Source organism: Felis catus, chromosome D2 (genome assembly GCF_018350175.1).
Source record: "Felis catus isolate Fca126 chromosome D2, F.catus_Fca126_mat1.0, whole genome shotgun sequence".
NCBI lineage: Eukaryota > Metazoa > Chordata > Mammalia > Carnivora > Felidae > Felis > Felis catus.
This window is the reverse complement of record NC_058378.1, coordinates 70,617,756-70,636,535: the sequence shown is the minus strand read 5'-3', so window position 1 is coordinate 70,636,535 and position 18,780 is coordinate 70,617,756. Positions and strand designations below refer to the sequence as shown.

At 42.6% G+C, this 18,780-nt stretch overlaps 1 protein-coding gene and 1 long non-coding RNA gene across 9 annotated transcripts in view; one reads left to right on the top strand and one right to left on the bottom strand.

The window, feature by feature from the left end:
- PLEKHS1 (pleckstrin homology domain containing S1) overlaps positions 1 to 18,780 on the bottom strand; it is a 37,674-nt gene that overhangs the window by 14,721 nt on the left and 4,173 nt on the right. For 2 of the 6 annotated variants that reach the window (XM_045040699.1, XM_023240956.2), the window contains exons 3-12: positions 10,488 to 10,576; positions 10,270 to 10,376; positions 9,509 to 9,643; positions 8,078 to 8,153; positions 7,096 to 7,215; positions 5,198 to 5,323; positions 4,059 to 4,165; positions 3,361 to 3,567; positions 2,560 to 2,661; positions 1,319 to 1,454 (exon numbers count right to left, since the gene is read on the bottom strand). In XM_045040699.1, coding sequence (XP_044896634.1) covers positions 1,319 to 1,454; positions 2,560 to 2,661; positions 3,361 to 3,567; positions 4,059 to 4,165; positions 5,198 to 5,323; positions 7,096 to 7,215; positions 8,078 to 8,153; positions 9,509 to 9,643; positions 10,270 to 10,376; positions 10,488 to 10,576 — 1,205 coding nt within the window. Of the gene's footprint in view, positions 1 to 1,016; positions 1,189 to 1,318; positions 1,455 to 2,559; positions 2,662 to 3,360; positions 3,568 to 4,058; positions 4,166 to 5,197; positions 5,324 to 7,095; positions 7,216 to 8,077; positions 8,154 to 9,508; positions 9,644 to 10,269; positions 10,377 to 10,487; positions 10,577 to 18,780 lie in introns of those variants that run through there. The other 4 variants (XM_023240960.2, XM_023240957.2, XM_023240958.2 and 1 more) reach the window with 4 other exon arrangements.
- LOC123380920 lies at positions 5,319 to 10,281 on the top strand. 3 transcript variants are annotated; one of them, XR_006587334.1, is made up of 3 exons: positions 5,319 to 5,535; positions 6,090 to 9,258; positions 10,143 to 10,281. It is a non-coding gene; the product is annotated as an uncharacterized LOC123380920 (long non-coding RNA). The 3 variants fall into 3 exon arrangements; XR_006587336.1 differs by lacking the exon at positions 5,319 to 5,535 and adding an exon at positions 5,786 to 5,857; XR_006587335.1 differs by lacking the exon at positions 5,319 to 5,535 and adding an exon at positions 5,853 to 5,988.

Sequence of the window (18,780 nt, the reverse complement as noted above, 5' to 3'; positions counted from 1 at the left end):
GAGTGAATGAATGAGAATGAGTCCTTGTTCCACGACTACTTCTGTATCTTTGGCAATTCACTCATCCTTGGCTGCTTGTCCCATAGAGGTAATGGGAATAGCATGGGGTAATTGTGTCAGGCAGGAGAGATAAGACCTATGTAATCAGAAACCCTCAGAGCTGGAAGGAATTTGAGAGATCACCTAGCACAGCAGTTTTCAGGAGTTTTTAAAAATTTAATTTTACTCATCATTATGATTGTTTTAGAGCAGAGAGAGAGAGAGAAAGCGAGCGCGATTGGGAAGAGGGGCAGAGGAAGAGAGAGACAGAATCTCAAACAGGCTCCATGCCCAGTGCAGAGCCCAACATGGGGCTCGATCCCACGACCCTGGGATCATGACCTGAGCCAAAATCAAGAGGCAGGTGCCCAACCAAGTGAGCCACCCAGGTACCTCAGGTTTTAGGATTTCAAGACAAGGAAATGTTTCTTCAAGGAGAGCTAACAGAGCCAACATCCAAAAAACATAAATGATAAACGTAGATTGCGCTCATCGAAGCCTTACGTATTGTCCCCTTCTTTACCTCTTCCTCAAGTTCCTGTCGCTTAGGGACCCAAGAAGCACAGTTTGAAAACCAACTATCTTCCTGTAGAGAGAAAAAGCTGAAGCCAAGAGAAGAACGTGATTTTCCCAAGGTCACGTAAGAAATAAACACAGGCCAGGGAGGGAATTTACCACAGGGAGACTATACGCACAGGCAGAACCACGGCTAGCCCTTTAAAAACATACATAGTTTGTACACGCTCGCATGTTTTGTTTACTTCTTACAATAACTCAGTGAGGAAGGTACGGCTAGGTCAATTTCGGAGACGAGGGGACTGAAGTGTGTAAAGCTGAACCTGGCCAATGTTCCCCAGCCAATCGGAGAAGTAAAAGCACAGATAACTCTATGAGTACCTACTAGGTGCCAGTCACGTGTGTAAGCATGTTACACATATTATCACATTTAATTCTCCAACAACTTGTATTATCCTTACCCCCAATTTTGCAGAAGAGAGAGATGAGGCACAAACTGACTTAAGGTGATGCAACGCCAATCCTGAGCCAATGCGATTCCATTGTAAACTCTTTCCACCACATCATGCTGTGTATCCGAGGTCCTGGACCCCGATGCTCAGTCTCTTAATCCGGAGCCCTCTCCAAATATCACTTTATATGAAAGAATTTTGAAAGGGTTCTACAGTCACAGTCTGTTATTTGCATGTATTTACATGAGCCGTTCAGGCTCCACCCAAGACCTTGATCTTATTCTTGGCCAGAGCTGGTCAGCAGGACTCACCTCCTTCTGGACAGACCGACTGAGAAACAAGGAAGCCTCCTCCAGGCCCTGGGGCATCAGGTCATTCACAGCCAAGATGTGATCTCCGTGAAAAAATAAACATCCCAGGTGCGGGGGGCCTTGCCACTGAGCCACACTGCAATGGAACACAGCGTTCAACACAAGTGTGAGATCGTGCTCACAGGACACAGACTGGGGTTCCCTCATTACCATCACCAGCTTCATCAGCTATGTTACACCCCGTCTGAAGTAGACAAACTGCATTTTCTGCTTGACTATTCTTTCGTCTGTCACGGCTGTTGGACCTGCCCTCCAAAGCCAACTCTAATCATACCACCTCTAATGGCCCTCCTACATTCCTCTTCCTTTAATTAACCCCCCATCCCTGACTTCTATTGCACGAGGCGAGCACCCATTTATTAAGTACAGTGCATTTTATGTTTGCTTGTTAAGTGGCTGTTTTTTTTTTCACCAGACTATGAGACCCCAGAAGTAGAGTGCTACCTTCAAAACAAAAATTTTAGACCCCTATAACTCCAAGGAAACAGAAGGCGTTTAATAAGCGCTTATTGCAAGTGAGCACATGATGATTACACAGTGACTATCTAGTGACTCTCTAGTGAGCCTCTTAGATGGCGGGAAATTAGGAAAAGTGGAAGAGTTGTTTACTGCCCTCTTATAGAACGAATAAGCCTTTTACGTTAAAGGACTTTCTCCCCTTGTGAAAATGTAATCTTCCTTCAGAATAAACTATGAACTTTTTAAAAGAATTTAGAATCAAATTAAACGGTGCTGATTTTAAGAAGATTCTCTCTTTTGTGTCTATCCCAGACCAACAGGCGTCTCGAAGCCTCAGACCTTGGTGTGACCATTTGTTTTAGAACTTAGATTCTTGTTGACTTCACTAACTTCATTACTTCATCCGTTTATCAAACAGTCATTGCTCATTGATTGGGAATGATTTCCTTGGACCATACCTATTCCTTCCGGCTCTTCTTTACCTTCCAAAAATCAGAAATGGGTACTGGACTTTCGGGTACTCCACTACCAACCCACTTCCCAGCTGATCCTCTTACACAGCAATACCTTCATTTTTGCCTCAACCAAAGATCTTTTGTGAGAACAACTCAACAGTCCAAGCTGTCTGATCGGTTTTGCCACATACAGTTTCAGGATATAATCGTTGTCTGCCTATCTCCCAACCCCATTTATAATCAAGAACCCTCAAATCTCCAACCTACCATATCCGTCCCGCAGCTTCCATGAGACTAAGATAATTTATGACGTCAGAAGGAGAAAGGAACACATTCAGTTTCTCCACTTGGCTTTCATCAGGGATGTTACTACGAGATAAGATGTTTATAAAAGTCACCTCAGGCAGCTCTGAGCTGGACATTCCGAGTAGACTTTACTTCCTACCTCTAGGATGGTATTTCCCAGTTAAAAATTATCCAAGACATTGGGAGAATATGAATTTAAGTTACTCATTAATGCCCTCCCGCACCCCTCTTGGGATGTGCTAATGGATGGCAGACAATGGGAAAAGAACAAAAAATGGACTAAACTGATTATATATCACACCAGTCTGCTTATTTCTCCACTGGAAATGATTCCATAGAAGAATATACTGGAAAGACTTAAAACTGAGAACAATTTCATCAAATGCCCTTGACATCACTTAAAACCTAAATCTTCCCCTCTTATTCTATAACCAAACCTCATGCAACTTGCCCATAATTTTAACCATAGACGTTGGGTGACAAGCTACCCAGGTCAGCGTGATCCAGAGTTCCAGGGCCCGAAAGACTAGCCAAGGGATAATTTTTAGAAATATTTGGAAATGCTACCCACAGCCCAGGGGACTGCTTTGCTTCCAGCTCTGTTACTCACTGTCCTTGGCCACCACATCGGTAAGAAGGGGAAGCTAGTCGGATTGTTGGCCACCTTGAAGATTTTTAGGAACCATTTAAACTTGAATTCTGAGTTAAAAAGGAAGGCTGCATTGCTCTAAGGGCGCATAGTTTTAGAAAATAGAACTTTACTTGATTAGTATAGATAATTGCACAACAGTAAGTGAGGCCAACCCCTTTTTGTCATTCATGGTCTGTGCTTCCATATTGGCAGGTGGAAGACAAGAGTCACTTTGTGAGCCTTGTTCTTGCAAGTGAAGCCCCCCGTTCTGGATCTCTGGAAGGGCCTGGGATCCCTCTTTGCTATCAGCAGACTTGTGGGATGTCTCTCTGAAAAAACTGGAAAATCAGAAGTTAATACAATACCCTTTGTCACCATGTTTATTTACAACTTTCTTTGGTGGGTGAATCGGATTTCAGTAGCTAGGAGCCATGTGAAAACTAACGAGGTCTTCAAGTATGCCCAGCCCTCAGAATCACAGCCACAGTTAGAATCAAATCCAACAAACTTCCCTTCTGAAAATGGATATGGAGTCAAAATAACCCTTTCCATTGGAAGGGCTTGAAGGACAGAGGCGAGGATGAGACCTCAATTCAGAATAGAAAATAAGTTCCCCAGGAGACAGAAAATGACCCGAGGGGGTCACTACATGGGTAGTGAAAGCGTTTCGGTGGGTTGAGAAAGCATTCTCACTTCTTGTTTTGAGATTGCGGAATAATGTGTTGAATTTGGTCTATGGTGATGTTTTTGAATGACTATGTCAACGGTGGTTGTTCTATAAGAGTACATTAGCCGGAATCAATTTTAAGAACATGACAGTTTCACGTACCAGGATTTCATTGGCATGTAATGATGTTCATTTGTCTCCGAGAACTGTTCTGGACTATCAGGCTCAGCAGGTTGACCAGGATCATTGGAAGCATTAAGATCATCCAACTACAGACAAGAGGCATAAGTGTAAGGATGCAAGTCTACCAATAACCGGGTACCTTTTTATCCCTTACGTGATGGCTCTGGGCCCTCAAAGGGTCAGTACATCCACCGCCGGATGAGCAATGGTGCTCATGCTAGGAGGCTGAACTGGCAAAGCTTCTGACTGACTCAAAGTCTGTTTTCTCCTCCTGGATTCCCCGTGTTTCCGATGCGGTGTTTTATTGGACTAAATTGCTATTTATTTTTCTGTTTCATCACTAGGCAACTTAATGATATGCACTCTTTCTCCCGACTGGTGCTGCTGTAGAGACGTGTCACCCGGCTGGGTCAAAGCTGGCCTCGGACCACCGTGCTCACAGGCTAGCCAACTTGCGTCAAGGGGCTGCGGGAGTCCTAGAAAAGACATTGCCCTTGGGAGGCTCTCGGCTAGCCCCTCACTACTAAGGCATTTGGGGGACTGGTTGCTCAAAAACCCTCAGGGCTTTTAATCGCCTGCCTGGCAGTTGAATCATTAACCCATATTTGGAAAAATTCCTTCCAGCCAAGCCGGTCTGCCCGCTGCTCACCTACAAATGGTGCTCTTCCAGAGCCAGCTTTCAGGCCACTTGTGTCACCTGGAGCCCCCCTTTCCTCTCTGGCCCGATGAAGCTGTGTTTGGGCCTTATGAGGTCCCGCAGCCCCCTCCGACCACCTCAGCCAACACCAACTCCTCCTTCTCTGAACTGTCACTGCATAGTTTTGTACTTACTTTTGGCGGGGGGAGGATTTTTGAATGGCCTTTTCTTTCTGTCTGGAAATCACCTCCCCGCTTCCCTTCCCTCCTGCACTCCAGGCATTTATCAGCATCTCTCTTCAGCACAGAGCCCCTTCTGTCTTGTACCACGGCCTCCTTCTTTTCAAGGGTCAGCACCGTGAGCACATCACCCGTGCCTGATTCACCACCGAGCCCAGCCTCCTGCCTCAGGAACAGCACGCAGCAGGGACCCGGCAAATATCCGTCCAAGGAAGGAAGGATTAGTGGATGGAAGGGGTTACCTGTGAAAGGATACTTTGAGGACTAACATAATGACTCTCTTCTTCTGTCTCTTCAGTAGTCTCTGACAAGAAATCGTGTGGCAGATGAGCTTGTCTGAGTCCTGGAGAATTGTTTTCCATTAAATGCTGAATAAAGAGAGGAAGACAATTAATTCTATTCTCTCTCTCTCTCTCTCTCTTTTTTTTTTTTTTTTTGCGAGAGACGGAATTCAACCACGTGCCTTCTGGGAAGCCATATTAGATTAATTAAGTTGAGAAGATCGGAACATTTCCCAAGGTTACATGCAGAAGTCCACACAACTTGAACTCGCCTCTTGAGTCTGGGTCACCTTGATGAGGTAAAAACACCAGCCCATATTTCAGGCTGTTCTCTACCATTGGGACCCGTAACTTAGAACAAGCAGTTCTCTCAGGGGCGGGCGGTGGGGGAGGGTATACTCTAAGGCACTAAGGACTGCCACTGAGTCCCCCCACTCCCAGATACTAGTTTTCCCCCCGGGGCCACCTGAGAAGATAATCAGCCCACGGTCAGGGCACCACCCCTTTCCTCTTCCTGCTCAAGATTCCTCTTTTGTGTTCTGCTCACACACTTCTATTGTTTCCATAGCAATGCAATTTGCTAGTGTTGGTCATGTGATCATATGAATTACAGTCTACAAGGTAATGTAGGTTTAAGCAACCACCACCTTCCCTCCCCAGTGGATACAAGATCCTCCCTCTACTAAAGCAGCTGCTTTGCATGGCAGGAAAATTGTTACAAGTACAACTTAATTCTTCCAAGAACAATGCCTGTGAGCAAGGGTTTTGAAAAGAACTTGAAAGTTTTCTAGGAAGTCCTTGAAGGGAAGTGATTTTAAAAACCAAATGTTTTCAATGGTGTCCATTTTTCTAGTGCCAAGATCATGAAGCCAGACCGTGCTGAGCTGGGGGGTGAAGAACGGTTCCCACAACAACGACAATGACAACCATCATCACCACCACAAAACCCAACAAGGTAGATGGTACTTTTAACTGGAGCTGACTGAAAAATCTCCGAATTCGAATGCAAAGTGTGAAAAGGCAAGACGACCAGTAACGTTATCTTTGGAAAAGCAGGGGGTAAGAAAGCTTTTAACATAGTTGGAGAGCTCCCAACTAGATAAAACAGCAGGTTATGCCATATTAAGATGTGCTTGGCACCCAGGGAGAAGGGAAAGTCAATGGTTACATCTCTAACGGACGAAATGGTATCCACGGCAGGAGATTAAAAAAACAACCCAACCGCTCGGTCCGTTAATCCAAAGTTGGGAAGACTGAATCCAAGAGAGCTGAGAGCACAATCACAAATCACTTTCAAGAGCCAGATGTGTTGTTTTCCTCAAATGGGTTTCATTAGAAATGAAGTCACACACACACACACACACACACACACACACACACGTGCGCACACACACTTAAGAGGAAGCAAGATTGATCTGGGTAAATAAAAAAGATGAGTGAGAACCTTGGTTTTACCCCAGAAATAGAGACAGTATGGCAGGAGACCGAGTGGTGTGTTGGGAATCTTTTTTACAGAGGTAATCCGCACCCTTTGTGTGAAAGGAAGGAAAAGGTTGCCAGCCAGGCTTCTGTTTAGCTGGAGGGTTCTCTGCCCAACATACCCAGATGCATGGTGAGGCGCACCCAAAATGAATGAATACATTTCAAGGTAGGCAGGGCAAACAGGAAGGCTCATTTGTGGTATAAGAAACAGACTAAATATAGGATAAATACTAAGGCTAAGATCATGATGGTGGGTTAGGCTTAGAGGAAGGTGTCAAATACATGGGTAATACTTTGGAAGCATCAGCAGACTCCCAGGCAAGGCGTCGAGAGAGAGAGAGACAGACAGACAGACAGACAGATGGAAGTCTGATTACCATGTCTGGAAGACTATTTCTTGGTGGGGTGGGGCTGACAGCCTCTGACGCGCTGGAAGGACCAAGGAGAGGACTGGGGTCTGAAGAAGGCCTTTTACCACCCAGGGGGAATTTCTCCTGCTTATGGAAGAGGAATATTGCAATCAGGGCACAATCCATGTCTCACCTGGACCGAAGCAACAGCCTCCTCGCTGGGCTTCCCGCCTTCACTCTTTTCCGCTAACATTTATCCCCCCAGCCAGCCTTCTCGCACCAAGATACAAGGTGATCATAGCTCTCTCCTGTTTCCAAGCCCTTGAGGACTCTCAGCCTGGGCTTCCGATGTCCTGAATTTCCCTCAACCTGTCTTTTTGACCCTGTGCCACTATTTTCTGGTCATTTGGGTCTACTCACAGACACACCTCACTTTCCTTCCTCCACGGCCTCTGCCCTTGCTGTGGGCACAGAACAACTTGGAGAAAACATGTCAAAATGATACCTATACACTGAGTTTCACTTATAAAGGTCTACCCCCATAAAGGACTTGTGTAAATCAGCGAAGGTTCTCGGGAAGTAAATTAAAAACCTAAAGCTACTAGCCCTTACATTAAAGAGATATTATACTGAAAACGCAAGAGATATGAAGAGCCTTTGTACAGACACCAGCCTAGACTTACTCACTGAAAAAGGCAGCTGTTATGCACCTTGAATAACAGTGATGGGAACTGCTGTAGTCTTAGCTACGCTTAAAAAAGTGCATTTCACTCCTCCGACCCCATAATGAAAATGTGAAGGGTCTGCATTTCAGGTCTCTTGCAAAAACACGGAAGCGTTTTTTCCTATTGTTCATCACAAAAATAACAAGGATGTACATTTTCTCACTTAGTTTTTCCTTGTATTAGTGCCAGTTGCTCAGGAGGAAAAGCAAAAAAGCTACCATTGTTTCCTTGTGACAGAGGCTGTGTTCAGGTGCCCTGTTATTTTATCGGCAATGTAGAGTCACCTCTGTGTTCTGGCGTGCTGCTTTGGCGTCCCAGCAAAATGATAACATGAAGGAGACCCACTCTTTAATCTTCTCCCTGTTGATAGGAATAAACTTTTCAGTTGGCGTGTGGCAACAATAGCACCTGTGCTCCTTTGGAACCAGAAAAAGATTCTTTTATTAAGGTTGGAACAGGCAGTGGGAGCAGGTACCAGGGAAATAAAGATTTTTCCCGAAGTAGCTTCAATGACCCACTGGCTCTTCACCACCTCCACACTTGCACACTAGAATTAATCTTCCTGCCGCCTCTGCGAGGAAAGCTCAGAGAAATGGGAAGAACAGTCGAAAATAACAGTAGTGATCATAGGGTTGGGACCTTTTGGCTTTGACACTGATTTCTTTTGTGTTCATAAGCGAGCCCCTTAACCCGTCAGCACCATTTTTTTGTATAGCTACCCAGGTGTGCCTCCCTTTGGGGGATGCGTGTGTTTATGAAGCCTGTGTTTGAATGAATTTATATAAATCACAACTTTTCTATTGGCTTTCATGACAATGTGAAAAAGAAGGCTGTTCGCCTTGGGCTTAATCTGCAGCAGATCAAGGCCCTTCATACTTCGGCGTGAGCGTTCTGTGCCTCCTCTGCCCAGCTTCCTCCCCTGGCCTTGGCCTCTCTGTCAAGCAGACAATCATCTACAAAGGATCCGTTAGGCACCTTTGCTTGCACCGGGAGCCCCCCTTAAAAACCGAAGACTTCTTCAGGGATGAACATGGCCCCTCCCTAACATAGGTAGCTTGTACAGATGTTTGTGTATTGGGTTCTCTTATGTGAAAAGCAACTGGGGTGATGGGGATGGGGGTGTGGGTTGACTGGCGTCCCCTCAAAATTCATCTGTTGAAGTGTCAATCCCCAGTACCTCAGAATGTGACCTTATCTGGAAATTGGGTTGGGTTATTGTAGATGTCATTGGTGAAGATGAGGTTATACTGGCCTCCTAATTCATTATGACAAGCGTCCTTATAAAAAGTTCGGATGCAGAGACACGCTCACAGGGAGAATGCTGTGTGAACGTTGTAGTTCTGCTGACGCAAGCCAAGGAAATACCAGAAGCCAGGAGAAAGGCCTAGAACAGACCTTCCCTAGAGCCTTCAGAAGGAACGTGGCCCTGTGACACCCTGATGTCAGATGACTGGCCTCCAGAACGGTGAGACAATACGTATCTGTTGTTCTAAGACATTCAGTTTGTGGTACTTTGTTATAGAAGCCCTAGGGAATGAATACGGTTACTTTCTGAGATGTTTCAACAAATAATGAACACTACCCAATAATGTTGCAGGGGGTGGCCATGGATTTCTGTTCAAAGTCTGTTTATTGGTTATTGGTTTGAGATATTCTGTCTGCTTGTCCACTTTTTATTGCGCACACAGGAAACACTGTGTTATCTTACTACTTACCTGTCATGGCCAATGAGGAAATATTCCCTGTTAGTGGTTCTGATGGACATCACCTCATCAGGGTGGCATTTGAACATCTTACATACAGATTGCATTTTTTCATGGCTACTTATGCCAACTTCTACACTGGAGTTTCTGTTAGATATAGACACAAAGTATTACACAGATTCAAGCACAATGACTACTGTTTTATATTAAGATGCAAACTGAATAAAATTTAGGTCTGCTTGATCAATGTCTTGGAAATTGTCCAATAATGTTACAAAATAAGTTTAGATCTGGCTCATTACTGATTGCAAATACTTAGTTCAGCCTCACATTTAATTCAAAAATTCTTATTTCTGTTGAATTCTTTGTTCTACAAACGATCATGTTTCCTAATTTTCATTTTGTACCGAATTTCTTAAAGAGAAGGCCAAAAAAAAAAAAAAAAAAAAAGCAAATCTCAATACTTTTTTAAAAATCCATCTTGGGTTTATGAAATGATGATTTGATCTGCTCTCCCTCATCCGTAAATTAAGCAAATCAAAGTCTTTTGTAACTAAATGCTTATTAATGAATAATTTATGAACTGGTATATACAACGTGAAATAAGTATGTGGCCGTGTTTTACTCAGGATGTTCTTCATTTCAGCTTCTTTTCAGCAACCAATATTGTAAGCATGAAGGCTTTGGTTCTTTCAGTCAATGATTTAAATTTCAATTTGCATGCCCTGTGTTAGTATTCGTTGTTATACACGTTTTCCGGACTGGACGCGCACCGGTCAATTTCAATGGAACCTCGGCGATGTTCGTCTTTGTAATAGGAGACGTGAAGTCTCCTTCCCCCACTCTTTGACAGAATGAAAAACCGCTTTTTCCAAGAAGACTGAAAAATGAAAACATTTTGCATCTTAGTCGGATCTCCAAGGAAGGGACGGGACTTGAAAAATTCTCAGGAAGCTAGTGGGAGGCCCGTTAGATCATGGTGCGTACTTACAGCAGAGAAGAAAAGCTGAGGAGGTGGTGATTTAATAAAGTAATCTTGTTTGCAGACTTCATTTTCATAATAAAATGTAAATTGTTTGCCTAATAAAAGAAAGTGAACAGACTCAGTTTGTTCCCTGTAGATTTTGGGAAAGAACTGCTTCAACTGGAAAACGCTATTTCCCTCTGGAAAGGTCTTCCAATTATTCAGTTATGGAAAAGAACTTCGATCCTAGAGCAGGAAAACAAAGAGCCCAAAGGACCGAGGGCATTATTCTTATTCGACCAGAGCCAGGACTTCCCTCCAGATGACCTTTAGAAGCTCTTTAACGTCGGGTTCTCATTTCTGGGGCACACCACTGGCTCTCCAGATGTGAGCAAAGGTTTTTCTCTATTCTTGTCAGAGCACCAGCCACAGGAGCAGAATAATTCTGCCTTGCTCCTTGGCTTAGTAAACAGAAGCAAAAACACCTGCTCTTTTTTTTTTTTAATTTTTTTTTAACGTTTATTTATTTTTGAGACAGAGAGAGACAGGGCATGAACGGGGGAGGGGCAGAGAGAGAGGGAGACACAGAATCCGAAGCAGGCTCCGGGCTCTGAGCCATCAGCCCAGAGCCCGACGCGGGGCTCGAACTCCCGGACCGCGAGATTGTGACCTGAGCTGAAGTCGGATGCTTAACCGACTGAGCCACCCAGGAGCCCCCAAAACACCTGCTCTTGAAAATGAGGTGGCAGCGTGGTTACATCAAAAGGTTTCCAAAATGTTAACTGCTTCTCCGTAAGGATTGAAATGTAGAGGGTTTTCTTCCCCTGTATTTTCAAAAATGTCTTCAAGAAATATGTACTACTTTCATTATTCAGAAAAATGTCATGTTATTAAAGTTTTTTTTGCTTTCACCTCCAGGCTGTAGTTCTAGTTTGCTCATGGTTTTATAAAAGACCGTCTTTACTAAAGAGTTAGAGCTTTTTAATTAAGTGAAAACAGAATCAGGATTAGGTAGCACAACTGATGGGGACATTATGCTAGAATTTAGTATTTCTTTTTTTTTTTTTAAACATTTTCTTTTAAAAGTTTATTTATTTAATGGGGCACCTGAGTGGCTCAGTTGGTTAAGCGTCTGACTCTTGGTTTCAGCTCAGGTCATGATCTCACAGCTTCGTGGGTTTGAGCCCATGATCTCACAGCTTTGTGAGTTCAAGCCCTGCGTCAGGCTCTACACTGACAGTGTGGAGCCTGCTTGGGACTCTCTCTCTCTGCCCCTCCGTGATTTGCACTGTCTCTGTCTCTCTCAAAATAAGTAAACTTAAAAGAAAAGGCTTATTTATTTAAGTAATCTCTACACCCAACGTAGGACTCAAACTCATGACCCCAGGATTAAGAGTCAGATGCTGTTCCAACTATGCCAAAATTACTACATGAATGTAGTAATTCCTAGGCAGCTGTCCTCACTTTGCTTCCTTCCCCTCCTCTGTAGCAACTCTGCCTGCTCCCCACCCCACCCTCCATCCCTTTACATGCACACATACACACACGGAAAAGGAAAAGAAAAACAATGCAGCAATATTGCAAAAACAAGTTTTGGCTGGCTCCTTTTTAAAATTGTATGGCCATGGACAAAAATCACATATTTATTTACTAAACAAATATTGATAGAGCACCTAGAATCCCTAACTTTCCCTGCTTCCTTATCTGTAAAATGGAGACAATAGTACCGACCTCACAGATATGTGGGGAGGACTGAAGGAGTTAATGCATGGAAACCTCTCAGTACTGGGCCTGGCACACAGTAGGGCTGTTATCAACAACAGAGGAAACTTTAGCCTTTATGGCTTGCAGAATAAACCAGTCTCTCATCTGCCTCTAATACAGGTGCTCTTTGGTTGTATTAAATTTAAAAGGTTCAACAGATACAGTATTTTATAAAAATTTGGGCCTAGGAGTCCCTAATAACATCGTATACAATTAGCAGAACCTTAAAGTAAAGTATCTATTAGTACGTAGCCCAGTTTGTCACTCCCAGGGTGTCTGTCCCCGGTATTCACATCGACTACCAGGACACAAAAACTCTGACGGTGCTCGTTGACCATGGCAACGGTGCTGTTTTCTCCAGAACTGAAGCTGAGGAAAATAACCCAGTAAACAATGTGGCTATCTTAATCTGAGTTTACGAAGCCATCAGTACTGAAGCCATCAGTATTCAGCCAATTTACTGGTTAAGGTATGTGAAGTCCAGAAATATTATGCGTCTGCCTCACTGCCCCATTCAAGCAAACTCAGAGGGTATGGTGACAGAAAAACTCTGGCCATGATGGCATTAATTGTTAATAAGGGTACTGGGGTTTTTGTCCATAGTAGGATTCTGGGCTTAAAAGTGAGCTACTAGAGACACTTAATGATGAGGTCTTTTCATGCCACCTGGCTTCTGCTTGTATTCCCTGCCTTCATGGAGCTTCCTATCACGTGTGGAAGGTGGGTGATAAACAAGAAACGAAAACAAGCAAGGTAAGTGCCGGTTGGGATACGTGCATTGGAGAGCATGACCAGGGTGATGAGACGGGATAGCCAGGCAGGGAGGCCCCTTGAGGAAGAGGAGTCAGGGGAAACCTTTATGAGGATGAGAAGGAACCAAGCGTGCAAACAGCTGGGTAGGCAGAGGAAGTAGCATAGTCAAAGGCCCAGGGACAGGAAAGGGGAGAGGTGTTCTAGGAAGAGAACAGGAGCACTGAGTGGCTGGAATATAATGAGCCAGTGAGGACTCTAAGAGTGGTCTAAGACGAGGCTAGAGACAAGTTCAGTTGGGCCTGGAAGGCCGTAGGCCAATATAGTGGGTTTGATTTTAAAACCAATGGACAGGACCACCCACTAATTAGCTTTGCCAAACAACAACAACAACAACAACAAAAACCAGTGGGACAATCTCACCCATCCTCTAGGTCCAGTTTGTAGGAAATACAGAAAACAGAAATATGGTAAACACCATGTCAGAGATGTCTTCAGCAAAATCTAGTCTGTGGGAAACTGATGGGACAAATTTTCAGTATTTTTACCCCTGTATATGCAATTTTTGCCCCTAAACATCTTCCCCTGGATTTCCCATAAACTTCTTTCTCACATCACTCTATCCCCAGGTGCCTTTTATGAAGTGGTGTTACCAACACCTGTCCAGCCTCCCCACCTAGAACCCTCTGAATCCCCTTAACCGTCACCCTTCCATCAGTCTTATGGCCACTCAATGATTAAATCATGCTCACTTTCACTTCCCAAACACCTCTGGGATCTATCCTGATCGTTCTGTTCCCACCACTGCTGCCTTCAAGACCTTCATATGTTTCAATGTATTCAAATGCATATGCATTCAAGACCTTCATAGGTTTTTTCACTGTGCATTGTAGTGTCCAGTTTGATGCCCTAATTCCAGTCTTGACGTTTTCAAACCCATCCTTGACATATCCCTGAGAGTAAACACCAAATCTGACTGATTCAGTACTTGGGGCAAGGATGGAATAACAGGGACTGGGTTTACCAGACAAAATATATACAATAGTGGTTTTCAAGACCCTTGGCATGGGCAATAAAATCACTCATCCCTATGAGATGGGAAACAAGGTGGGCCCTATGACTCCCTTGAGAGAGTTTCCAGGCTATAGCACAGGAAAGGGGAACTGAGGTGGAATTGGGTGAATTCCTGAGTTGAGGAGACAGAGCTAAGGCTTTGGGGGAAATTAAGACACTAGAGTTCACAGGGACAGAGTGCCAAAGAGGAAAGAGCTGCACATGGAAAGAATCACAGAAACATGCATAAGGTTCTTAAGAATTCAAGAGTATGGAATAATTATTTTTGGGCTGAGGACTGTTCCAGATCCACCTGACAAATCGTAAAAGCTAGCCTTGAAAAAAAAAAAAAGTTTATTTATTTATTTTTGAGAGAGAGAGGGAGGGAGAGAGAGTGTGCATGCACGAGAAGGGGAGGGGCAGAGAGAGAGAGAGAGAGGGAGACAGAGAATCCCAAGCAGGCTTCAAGCTGCCAGCGCAGAGCTGGACATGGGGCTCGGACTCATGAACCGTGAGATTATGACCTGAGTCGAAATTAAGAGTCAGATGCTTAACCGACTGAGCCACCCAGGTGCCCTAAAAGCAGGTCTTAAAAGGATCAAATTGTTTCCAAAAAACTTAACTGCATCCCAGAATAAAGCTCAAGATTTGTAGAAATACAAAAATAGGCAGCACCCAGCAAGGTAAAAATTTCGATGTCTGGCAACCAGCTGAAGACTACCAAATATGCAAAGAGGCAGGAAACCATGACCCATAATTAGGAACATTATCGAAATGGGCCTAGAACTGACACAGATGTTCGAATTAGCAGAGACAGTTGTAAAAACAGTTATTATTACTGTATTTAATATATTCCAGGAGTTAGGTAGAGACACAGATGATATAAAAAAGATCTAAAGTGAACTTCAAAAGATGAAAACCATAATGTCTCAGAAACAAACAAACACACACACTGAATAGGAGTAACAGCAGATTAGTGCACATGAAGACAAAGTAAGAGAAACTATCAACACAGATGCAGAGAGAAAAAAGAATAAAAAAAAATGTTAAAAGAACACCAATGCACAGTGGGACAATTTCTTTATCTTTTTATTTCTTTTGAGAGAGAGAGATTGCACTCTTATGAGTGAGTGGGGGAGGGGCAGAGGGAGAGAGGAAGAGAGGAAGAGAGAGAGGGGGAGAGAGAGAGAGAGAGAGAGAGAGAGAGAGAGAGAGAGAGAGAGAGAAAATCCCAAGCAGGTTCCATGCTGTCAATGCACAACCTGATGCGGGGCTCGATCCCACCATCTGTGAGATCACGACCTGAACCGATATCAAGAGTCAAATGCTTAACCCACTGAGCCACACAGGTGCCTCACTGTGGGACAATTTCAAGTGACCTACTATACAAGTAATGAAATCCCTAAGCAGGTAGGGATACAGAAAACATATTTAAAGAAATAATGCTGAAAAGTGTATAAATTTAAAGAAAACTATAAACCCAGAGATCCAAGCAGGTCAGGAACCCTAAACACAAGGTACATGAAAAAAACTCTACTAAGGCATGTTGTGATCAAATTGTTCAAAACTAGTGATAAAGAAAATAACCTTAAAATCAGCCAGAAGGAAGGAAAATATGTATGCAGAAGGAAAAAAAAAAAAACATGCTAAAGACATTAGATTTCTCATCAGAAATAATGTGAGCAAAAAAACAGTGGAGCAAATATTTAAAGTACTGAAAGAAAAACACTGTCATTCTAGAATTCTATATGCAGCAAAAATATCTTTGAAAAATAAAGGCAATTTCAGGGCACCTGGGTGGCTCCGTCAATTGAGTGTCCTACTTCAGCTCAGGTCATGATCTCACGTTCGTGGGTTTGAGTCCCGCATTGGGCTCTGTGCTGACAGCTCAGAGCCTGGAGCATGCTTCAGATTCTGTGTCTCCCTCTCTCTCTGCTCCTCCCCTGCTCACGCTGTCTTTCTTTGTCTCTCAAAAAATAAAATAAAATGTTTAAAAAATAAAAAAAAAAATAAAGGCAATTTCAAGACATTTTTCAGATAATACAAAAGCTAAAGAGATCCATAAACAGGAGGCCTATACTATAAGAAAGCTTAAAGGAAGCCCTCTGGGTGGAAAGAAATGATACCAGATGCAAATCTGAATTTATATGAATGAATGAACAACACTGAATGGTAACTGCAAAGGCAAATATACGAATTTTGTTTTTGTATTAATTAAAACATTTAAAAATTCAACCGACTGTTCAAACAAAATACTAACAACATACTGTGAAGATTATAACATATGTGTAAGTAAAACGCAATTTCATTAAGTAAAAGGCATTAAGCCCAGGAGGGGAAAATGTAAGTATACTTTTATAAAATTCTTATATGTGATTTGGTGTAATATCATTTGTAGTAAGATAGACTGTGATACGTTAAAGATATACTATATGCCCTAGTGTGACCACTAAAATAACAAAACAGTTACAATTAATAAGCCAAGAAAGGAGATAAATAGTATCATAAAAATACTCAATTCAAAAAACAATGAAAAAGAGGGAAAAGGTGAACAAAGAAAAAATGAGACAAATAGAAAACAATGCTATGATAGACTCAAACGCAATCACATCAATATTCACATTAAGTGTAAATGGTCTAAAAAATTCAATTAAAAGGGTGAGACTGTCAGATTGGATAAGAAAGCAAGACCCAACTGCATGGTACTCACAAGAAACACATTTTAAATATAAAGACACATGGGGTGCCTGGGTGGCTCAGCTGGTTAAATGTCTGAATCTTGATTTTGGCTCAGGTCAAGATCTCATGCTTCATGGGAGTGGACTCGAGCCCCACATCTGAGCTGTGTGCTGACAGAACAGACACTGCTTGGGATTCTCTCTATCTCTCTCTCCGTGCCCCTCCCTGCTTGTGCACTTTCTCTCTCTCTCTCTCTCTCAAAATAAATAAATAAACATTAAAAAAACGAACACAAAGACACAAATAGGTTATAAGTAAAAGGTCAGGAAAAGGATATACCATGCCAACAGCAGTCAAAACAAAGCTGGACTGGCTATAGTAAGATCAGATTGTATAGCAAAATAGTATTACCAGGGATAAATGTCTTTTTATAATGATAAAGGGGTCAATTAACCAAAAGGACATAATAATCCTACACAATTATGTACCTAATAACAGACTTTCAACATACTTGAGGCAAAAACTGCTAGAACTGCACAGAGAAATAGAGAAATCCACAATTATAGTCAGAGATTTCAGTATCCCTCTCTCCATAACTGATAGAAAAAATAAGCAGAAAATCATGAAGATTTAGTGGACTTGAACAACACTATCAATAACAAACTTGACCTGATTGATATTTATAGAACACTCAACAACAGCACAATGCACACCTTTCTCAAGGGCACATGCAACATTTTCCAAGACAGATCATGTTCTGGTCCATAAAACCAGTCTCAATAAATCTGAAAGGATCCAAGGTTTACAAAGTATATTTTCAGAACATAATGGAATCAAACCGAAAATCAATAACAGAAAACTTTTGGGAGTGATGCATATTATCTTGATTGTTGTAATGGTTTCCCAGGCATATACACATATCAAAACTTAACAAAATGTACATTTTAAATATGTGCAATTTACTGTATGTCATTTTTACTGTAAACAGCTATTTCAGGGGTGTCTGAATGGCTCTGTCAATTAATCTTCCGACTCCTGATTTTGGCTTAAGTCATGATCTCACAGTTCGTGAGGTCGAGCCCCAAGTTGGGCTCTGTACTGACAGTGTGAAGCCTGCTTGGGATCATCTCTCTCCCTCTCCCTCTGCCCCTCCCCACCCTCCTCTCTCTCTCTCTCTCTCTCAAAATAAATAAACAAACAAATAAATAATAAACATTAAAAGAAAAAGGCTATTTCAAAAAATAGGACCAGTCTAAAATGCAAATCTAATGATGCCATTCTCTTGTTCAAGGATTGGTGGTCTAATGAGGTCAAGGTCTGGTACAACATACTGCCATATTTCCACAGCCTCACCCTTTACTCTCCACTGTCCTACTTTATATCCACATTGCCCTCTGATACATCCTGCCTCTAATCCACTCATTGCTTTGTTCATGCCATCCCTCTCTGCCGAGATGTGCTCTTTACCAATCTCTCTTAAAACCCTATACATTTTTTAGGGTCCAAATGCCTCCTCATAAAACCTCTCCAGATTCCCAAAACTACTTGTATGCCCTTTCTTTTTCAGATTCCCATAATGTTTCACACTCACTTTCGTGATTCCTATCATACCCCGATTGTTTGTACTTATCTTAGCTTCTCAGCACAGTTACTCACATGTGTTTATCTTAACTTCCCAACAACATTTATAAACTCATTGGGAGCAATGACTCTATTACTTACTCTGTATATCCTCTATAATATGAAGCACCGTGACTTACTAATGATAGGTGCTTTGATCATTTGATTTCTAAATTATTTCCTCCTAAATCAGCTTTTCTAACTACCCACCTGCAATGAACTGTGTAAACATGAACAAGGACCTTTGAATAATACACCTCGAGCTACCCCTATAATAACAATTTAGGCAGTTTCTCCAAGGGAGAATTTCCTATTAAATTATGAAATATTCTTCGGTCTCTTCTGGGCTATAGTTTGTTTCGGCACCATCTCCAAGCAACAGATGGAACATCTGGTTAATGAAAGTCAGAAAATGTCAAATTTCTAGATAGGTGAGCGCTTACACAATAATTAG